We start from the raw sequence: 10043 nt of genomic DNA on the forward strand, positions 1-10043 counted from the left end.
GTAGTAAAGAATTGAATTTCCAGAGCCCCTTTCCTCGTTTGAAATCATTAATCTTTAAATTAAGCACAGGGAAAGAATGATCAGATCTATATCCTGATTCGATTGTTGCATTAACTACACTTGGTAACAGATTATCAGATATCAGATAGAAATCTAGTCTAGCCTGTATTAAAGGGGTTTTCTTTCTCCAAGTGTAGCGTCTGGAAACTGGGTGAAGCTCCCTATAAATATCAATAAGCGAACAATTTTCAATTATTTCTAACACTTTATCTCTTGCCTTTGGGTTATTAACATTTTTATAGTTATGATCGTAGTCTAGATCTGGGTTAATGACCAAATTAAAATCCCCACATATAATGTACTTATTATTACCAAAATCTTCTAAAGTATTTGTTATAATATCATAAAAAGAAGGCGTGTCGGTGTTTGGCCCATACAGTGTAATTAATGTCATTTCAGAGCCATCCAATACAATGTCAAGAGCTAAAAAATTTCAGGACTGATCCTTTCTTTCTTTTTTAATCTTAATTTCAAAATTATTGTTAAGCAAAATTGCAACCCCCCTTGAACCCCCTTGATTGTATTACTATATATAATTGTGATATATTTTTTTTTCTCTAATTAGAGCATAATGTATCATTTATACTACGCGATGTTAATTACTAACATCAATCATTAACCATCAAATGTATGGGGTAGCATGCTTGCTGTATGTGACCTCAAACAGTCTCCTTAATTTGAGAAAAAAATGCTATGTTTTAAAAGTTTGGTCACTATCGTGTTCTGTGTTACATTTCGGCTCCAATCAAGGGAAACGACTCTGGTAAACCTAGGTACCACCCTATAAAGTCATAATAAAAATCCTATAATGATATCCCCATGTTACTATATAGATGTCTCAAATCAGTTTTTACGTACCCTTCAAATTCAAATTCATTTAATTCTCTTTTCACATATTGACATGATGTATAGAGAAAAACATATTTACGATATAATATATACAATTAAAGTTGTGATCGTATTTGATACATGACACAGTTTCACAACAAAATATTTTCATTCTTAATTATCAAGGATGACAAATCATGTTATTAAATAATCTGATAAAAATACACATTTTCATTAGTTTTTTAACATTAGTTATATTCATTAATTTGTTAAATTTAATAATATTTGGTCTTGACCAATAGTATTTGTCTATATATAAAATTCTGTGAGCAGACAACGCTGTACTTTCAAGTAAATAATGAAATTCATCACCAATTTGTTGACCATTACAATGTGGACATTTTCTTTCCTTATACTCAATCTGGTGCCATCTGCCAGTTTCAACAATACATTTATGATTAGTACTACATGTAGTAGTGCGAAATTTACAAAAAAAATACTCTATCTTTATCTGGTAAAATATCTAAATCTTCACGAGGCATATAAAGTTCGTCAGCTATAGATTTGCAGAGTTCACTTACTGATATCTCTTACGACTCTGTGATACACACCAAGTATGTCTTTGAGATGTGCGCCTGATATTAAAGGGGTATTGCCGAGTGCTATACACAAACAATGCTGTGTGGTATGTGAGTGTCGCTCACCTGTCTACCTGTAAAAATATCACCTGTAATGTGCACTGTCTACCTGTCGGTGACCGCGTGTATGGAAGCTGATGAGGACCGCCCGGGTCGACTCGGGCATTAACGTCCGAGCTATGTACCGATTGTGGACCAGGCCGTGACTGTTCATTAAAGTTTCAAGGTGGCGTAGCTGGGTACGATATTCTCAATAGGTTTAGCCTTTATAAAATGAATACATCAATAATATACATCAAGTAAAATATAATGTACCAGAATTGACGTTTTCCGACCAAGAAAACTATCATAACGTGATATGCACGTGCATGTATTTATTAAGTAACGGATTTCAGTATCGCTAAGAAGTCTAGAAACTCAAATCCCTTTAATGCCCACGTCATTTTATGGACTTTAGTGTTGTCCCCTTCGGAATCAATGGCATATTATTAGAACCCTTCGTATTTATACCATAGGATTCAAGTTCTACGTATGACCAAGTATGACCAAGTGTGACCAAGTGTGACCAAGTATGACCAAGTTTGACCAATTGTGACCAAGTCTGACCAAGTATGACCAAGTGTGACCAAGTGTGACCATGTGACCAAGTGTGATTAAGTGTGACCAAGTGTGATCAAGTGTGACCATGTGTGACCAAGTGTGTTTAAGTGTGACCAAGTGTGACCATGTGTGACCAAGTCTGACCAAGTTTGACCAATTGTGACCAAGTCTGACCAAGTATGACCAAGTGTGACCAAGTGTGACCATGTGACCAAGTGTGATTAAGTGTGACCAAGTGTGATCAAGTGTGACCATGTGTGACCAAGTGTGTTTAAGTGTGACCAAGTGTGACCATGTGTGACCAAGTCTGACCAAGTTTGACCAATTGTGACCAAGTGTGACCAAGTGTGACCAAGTATGACCAAGTGTGACCAAGTGTGACCATCTGTGACCATGTGTGATCGTACTGTATATGGTAGTCCAAACATCAATCGAGATATTTATGACGTATGTCAGGCTATAACGACCTTCCATACATACTGTCTATCTTTCCTCACGTGCGACAGTCAGTCACGCGCCATTGTTCGCCTCCGTATGCACTGCCGTTCTATTCCTGTACAAGTATGTGCCCGAGGAAGTTACGTCTGGTCCTGATGCTGATAGCAATGTTTGCCTGGACCTCGGTAGTAGTCATGGTAACGAAAACACATCAACCCACATTTTCTGAAGATGGAAAACTGTTCGTCAACTCGCCATTCATGTAAGATAGTCATTGAATTATGTCACTTCCGGTTCAGAACCAAGGAATCGAAGGGATTTTTCTTTTAGTCCATCCAAATCGCCCTGCGTCCGTCCGTCCGTCCGTCCGTCCGTCCGTCTGTAAACAATCCTTGTTATCGATATTTCTTGAGAAGGATTTGAAAGGGTTTTTTTAAACTTAAGAGGTGGGTTCAAGTTGTACCCTAGTTGTGCCCATTTGATTTTGAGTCTGGTCCAGAAAACAAAATGGCCGCTAGTCGGCCATCTTGGAATTTCACAAGTGGAATATTTCTCAAACTTCACATGTAGGTTTTCCTTGTTACCTAGATGTGCACAAAGGCTGAATAAAACATCAAACGTGGTCAAAGGTCAATGTTTTTTTTATATCTTTTTACAGGTGAACATTTTGTTATGACATGATGAAACAAAAATGGACAGAATTTTTAAAAGGAGGTAACGTCATCAGGTCACAAGTCAAAGTTATATTTGTATCTTTTCAATCATGGATGTTTTGTTCAGAAAGCTGACTAAAGTTCAAGTTCAGGGTCGTCGGGTCAGAGGCCAGGGTCAAATTCTGTATCTGTTTTACTGATTGACATTTTGTTATGACATACAATTGCAATGACGCAAAGTTGCTCAAAATTAAACGAGGAGTCAACTGACCAAAGGTCAAGGTTATTGTGCCATAGGTCTGAGTCAAATGTAACGGGGGGGAGGGGGGGGGCCTTTGAAAAGGTAAAGAACAAATTGGATCTCTGAAATTTACCCTAGTTCTCAATGGGAGATTAAAACGAAACAAAACAAACAACGACTATCCATTGGTGGGCGTCAAGATCCCTCTTGAATCTACTGTTTCAGGTTTTTTTTTATACCTTGTTTTTAGTTTTTGACCGATCTCTTTAAGACTAGCTGTTTTATAATTATGATATATAGTATTCGACTATTTTTTGTTCTTTGTTTATTTCAGCACTTTAATTTTGTCCTGTGATCTTCTGACAATTTCCTCCAGCCGATTCCTATGATGTAGGATATCATGATGCTGTACTTTCTCTAGCAGTTGGACTGGGCAATTCTTATTCTTATTTCAAGTTTTGAATGAATCGACATAAAAAATGCACTATTAATCCACTTAACATTCTAGTCATGATTATACATTATAGGGAACCTGGATTTTATCAACACATGGCTAGGAGAAACAATTCAGCTGTGAAACAAAACTGGAAAAGTAGTAATGTCGACAGGAAAGGAAAGACTGAATTAGGACCCATAGGTAACGATGGTGGAAATCACAGACAAGGTTTCTCTGATTTAATTAGAGGTTTCGGCATTTCTTTATTTAAAGATACAGATCCGAGTCGATTTTACATCAACGTTAACAAATCTCATGAGATTTCTGCGTCTCGCGAGGTCCCGGATACACGACCCACGGAGTGTGCATCAATACATTATAACATTACGTCACTTCCGGCAGGGTCCATAGTGATACCATTGCATAACGAACCATGGTCAACATTCGAAAGACTTATAAACAGCATTCTGAAGCATTCACCTCCATCGCTTATTCATGAAATTATCATTATTGATGACATGAGCGATTTGGAGCATTTGGGAGCCCCTTTGGACGCATATGCAGAACAGTTCAGTTTTATGCGAATACACAGAACAAAAGAAAGAATTGGAACGATGAAAACTAGACTTATAGGGACGTCGATTGCAAAAGGCGAAGTGGTTGTTTTCTTAGACTCTCATACCGAGGTCAATATTGGCTGGTTGGAGCCTTTATTACACGAAATAGCCCTAAACCGTGAATCTGTCATCCAACCTTCCATAGATACAATCGACCCGGAGACATTTCGATACAGACGGTACTTCGCTAACGACATGAGGGGTCATTTTCAGTGGAACATGGCGTACAGCTTTGTACCGTTAACGCCAAAACAAAAAGCGGAAGTTGCTGCCAAACCGACGAAAGCATTCGACACCCCTGCCATTGTGGGCTGCGCATTTGCAGTTAACCGGAAATACTTTCTTGACATTGGAGGACTTGATACGGGCATGCGCACCTGGGGCGGGGAGGACGTAGAACTCTCCATCAGGGTTTGGCTTTGTGGCGGAAGTATGAAAATCTCGCCATGCTCTCACGTTGCTCATATTTTCAAAGCGGGACATCCATTTAAAATGGAATATTCTGATCTTGTCTACAACAACAGACGAACGGCAGAGATGTGGCTCGGTGAGTACAGGAAATATTTCTATTATTTTAATTATGGCCTCGCAAAACCCGTAGAACCTGGTGAAAAATTCGGTATAATGGATAAAATCAAGAAAAAATTTAAATGTAAAGACTTCGGTTGGCTTCTCAAAAACATTTACCCGGAACTGGAGGTTCCACCAGAAGGAAGTGAATATTTTGGACACCTACGTAACATAGGTTCCGGATATTGTTTCGGCCCTTCAGAAAATTCCGTTCTTGGAGCTCATCCTATTCTTGTTGTAGGCGATTGTTTTCTTTATTACACCGTCCGAAACTTTGCGCTAATCGGAAATGGGCGACTTATGATGGACGGGAAATGTATCGAAGTCAAAAAGGACTATCTTGTCGTGGCACCATGTACAACCGGAAGTGGTAAATGGGATTTGAAAGGGAAATTACTCCTTTATGTTGACGGTGTTGGTACCAGATGCGTCCTGCAAGTGGTCAAAACAATTAACTTAGTGGAAACTGCGGTAGCCATGGCGATGTCTTGTGACGATTATGACTTGAAATATGCGGAATGGCAAATTGGTATAAAATTGTACAAAACTAAGGAATCGTGGGAAACAGCAGAGTAGAAATTGACACCAGCGGTGACGTCATTGTTTAAGTATGTTTGTTGCTTTGCTGCATTTTTGCTTGCTTATTTGCTTCATAAACAAATAAATTATATCTCGACACAAAGATGTTTTGAACATTGTTAAAGTCGATCTTATCAGCGTCCCTCTCGACTTTATCAACACTCCCCTAGTATATACATATTACAGTGCTGTTTATGACGAAGTTTAATTTTGATATAAATTCTTACTCGGAATCCTGAGGTGTATAATTTATTGTGTAGATGTATAGATATTCGTGATTTGTTCGTTTATTCCTCTTTTTTCTTCCTCTTTCGTGACAATATCTACCCAGAGTTGTCGTTCATTACACTTACTATGTGAGTGTTAGGTATTACACTTTGTACGAGTAGAGAGTGGAAATTTTACAGAGTTTAAATGACATCTGCTTTTATTTACACTGTATCATCTTAGCATGTAATTTAAAGTTTGTGTTTCGAGATTCGTTATATTGCCAGAAATGAATACTGTAGCGGGACTGGACTGGGTCCATCATCGGTGACCATGTAGCTCAATTGGTAGAGCATCCGGCTAGTTTTCGGAGGTCCCGGGTTCGAACCCCGGTCTGGCCGCTACATTTTCTCCTCTCCTGTTACAATACTATATCTATAGATATAAATGATATATCATTCGTCAAGTTAACATGTGGACGATATAAATGATATATCATTCGTCAAGTTAACATGTGGACGATATAAATGATATATCATTCGTCAAGTCTTCCAATTAAATCATTCAAACTCACTTAAAAAAACATCTTAGTATTTTGAGAAGAGGGCCGCCAAATATTCGCTCAGGCATTAGTATTTCCGTCATTTGGTGCTCGTCGGGAAAGGGGCCGCGGTGACCGAGTGGTTAAGGTGTCCCGACACTTTATCACTAGCCCTCCACCACTGGGTTGCGAGTTCGAAACCTACGTGGGGCTGTTGCCAGGTACTGACCGTAGGCCGGTGGTTTTTCTCCTGGTACTCCGGCTTTCCTCCACCTCCAAAACCTGGCACGTCCTTAAATGACCCTGACTGTTAATAGGACGTTAAACAAAAACAAACCAAACCAAGCTCGTCGGAAATACCAGAGTGTTGTTCAAATTGGGGACAAGGGCGCTTTAACTTGGTTCCATACAGCGTGCTATATAAATGATAGACCGCCTACTAACCCACCCGGTATGTTGGTGGCCCGTTATTATATCAATTATCGGATATTATCTTATACAAATATTGAATCACGGGTCATTTTCCCAGATTATAAATACGCATTATTGATTAGCACGTGAGTATTGTCATATTTCAAACACGCCGTTAGTCAGTGTATTGTTCTTTATTGTACCCAAAAAAACACGATATCAGACTCGTGGAACAGATCAATGATTTCTGATCAAATACTTTAAAAATTATCTAAAGAAATAGAAATTATTAAAGAAAAGTTGATGAGCTTAACATGTGGACGATTAGGATATAAATGATATATCATTCGTCAAGTCAACATGTGTACGATATAAATGATATATCATTCGTCAAGTTAACATGTTGACGATATAAATGATATATCATTCGTCAAGTTAACATGTGGACGATATAAATGATATATCATTCGTCAAGTTAACATGTGGACGATATAAATGATATATCATTCGTCAAGTTAACATGTGGACGATATATGATATATCATTCGTCAAGTTAACATGTGGACGATATAAATGATATATCATTCGTCAAGTTAACATGTGGACGATATAAATGATATATCATTCGTCAAGTTAACATGAATTTTACATTGGTTCTCTATGGATAGCCCAGCGTTCTGTAGTCGTGGTTGACTTCCATTATAACGCGCATTCTTTAGCCTTGGTTCAGAAATAAAATCAAATAGATGTTCAATGTATAAATTGTTAAATTTTCAGCATATCACAGATAAACATAAATAAGATATAATAATATCGATTCAATTTATAAACAATCAGCTACAAATTATACATGTTTGACCATACAATGTATATAGACATTTGACCATATATAGACGTTTGACCATTTATAGAAGTTTGACCATGTATAGACATTTGACCATATATAGACATTTGACCATATATAGACATTTGACCCTTTATATACATTTGACCATGTATAGACATTTGACCATTTATAGACGTTTGACCATATATAGACGTTTGACCATATATAGACATTTGACCATGTATAGGCATTTGACCATATATAGACATTTGACCATTTATAGACATTTGACCATATATAGACATTTGACCATTTATAGACGTTTGACCATATATAGACGTTTGACCATATATAGACGTTTGACCATTTATAGACGTTTGACCATTTATAGACGTTTGACCATGTATAGACATTTGACCATACATAGACGTTTGACCATGTATAGACTTTTGACCATGTATAGACGTTTGACCATATATAGACTTTTGACTATTAAGAGACATTTGACCATATATAGAAATTTGACCATATATAGACATTTGACCATTTATAGACATTTGACCATATATAGACATTTGATCTTATATATAGACATTTGACCATATATAGGCATTTGACCATATATAGACATTTGACTATTTATAAACGTTTGACCATTTATAGACATTTGACCATTTATAGACATTTGACCATGTATAGACATTTGACCATATATAGACATTTGACCATATATAGACATTTGACCATATATAGACATTTGACCATTTATAGACGTTTGACCATATATAGACGTTTGACCATATATAGACGTTTGACCATTTATAGACGTTTGACCATTTATAGACGTTTGACCATGTATAGACATTTGACCATATATAAACATTTGACCATATATAGACATTCGAAATAAAAATTAGTGTTAATTGTCTGCTGTATTTGTTGTTGTTTTTTTTTTGTATATTATTCTTTATAATTAAGACCCTTTCTTTTTCAATTTTGTCAATAGAGAAACTTTTGAATGCCAATTCCTACACAGAATACCACCTGGATTCATTTCACTTCACAGAAGATAATCCTGTAATTCTTTACCCTCGAACCATCAACACCCGAAATCGAAAAATTTACCTGCTCAGCGATTTAAAATTTCTTCAAAAGTTGTTTGGTCGCCGTGTTTTCTCAAGGAACCGTATCATCCATGCCAGCATTCTAGTACGTTAAGTTAAATCGTCTTCAATTTATTTCATTTTCGTTACTACAGCTTATGACATCGTTTCATGCTTAATGAATCCTCACAGCTCTACAGCTTAGGTAAAGGTTGAAAGGTCGTCACTTATATTGAAACAGAAAACATAATACCGCCCGTACTAACAAGGTGAACGCAATAACGAAATATTTCTTTGTCGTTTTTAGTACAAAACTGTAAAAAAAATCATTTGAACAATAAAACACGCTGTTTTTTTTGTTGTTTTTATTTGTTTTTTTGTTGGTTTTTTTTTTTTATTTTATGTATAATAAAAGTGTTCAGTAACCAAATATACGGTACAAAGACAATGTTAACCGACAGGGTCAGACGGAGAAACGACCACGATATCAAAAACAATAGACATCGTGTCACTATGATCATGTCAGGATATCGGGCCGACCATCACTGTGATCATGTCAGGGTATCGGGCCGACCGTCACTGTGATCATGTCAGGATATCGGTCGACCAACACTATGATCATGTCAGAGTATCGGGCCGACCATCACTATGATCATGTCAGGGTATCGGGCCGACCGACACTATGATCATGTCAGGGTATCGGGCCGACCATCACTGTGATCATGTCAGGGTATCGGGCCGACCATCACTATGATCATGTCAGGGTATCGAGCCGACACTCACTATGATCATGTCAGGGTATCGGGCCGACAATCACTATGATCATGTCAGGGTATCGGGCCGACCATCACTATGATCATGTCAGGGTATCGGGCCGACCATCACTATGATCATGTCAGGGTATCTGGCCGACCATCACTATGATCATGTCAGGGTATCGGCCCGACCGACACTATGATCATGTCAGGGTATCGGGCCGACCATCATGATGATCATGTCAGGGTATCGGGCCGACCATCACTATGATCATGTCAGGGTATCGGGCCGACCAACACTATGATCATGTCAGGGTATCGGGCCGACCATCACTGCATCAGTGAACTTTCTTTTTTAAGAACGTTGATGTGTTTTAAGCGATGGGTATTTCCGGGTGGGCGATTAGTGCCATAAATCGTGAGTTCGAGGTCCGGTCAGGGCAAGAGTCGTTCAATTTTCTCTCTACTTTATTTGTGTTTCTATGTTGCATACATATATAACTTTGTAAATAGCCAATGTAATTCATATAGGGATTGAAC

General features: G+C 37.7%; 1 protein-coding gene across 1 annotated transcript; it reads left to right on the plus strand.

The window, feature by feature from the left end:
- Positions 1 to 2619: 2619 nt before the first annotated feature.
- Positions 2620 to 6172, plus strand: LOC117326775 (polypeptide N-acetylgalactosaminyltransferase 10-like). Its single transcript, XM_033883494.1, has 2 exons — positions 2620 to 2826; positions 3986 to 6172. Exons 1-2 carry the CDS (start codon positions 2690 to 2692, stop codon positions 5655 to 5657), a joined length of 1809 nt encoding a protein of 602 aa, XP_033739385.1. The 5' UTR covers positions 2620 to 2689; the 3' UTR covers positions 5658 to 6172.
- Positions 6173 to 10043: the final 3871 nt, after the last annotated feature.

The sequence above is a fragment of the Pecten maximus genome, chromosome 5 (assembly GCF_902652985.1).
Source record: "Pecten maximus chromosome 5, xPecMax1.1, whole genome shotgun sequence".
Lineage (NCBI taxonomy): Eukaryota > Metazoa > Mollusca > Bivalvia > Pectinida > Pectinidae > Pecten > Pecten maximus.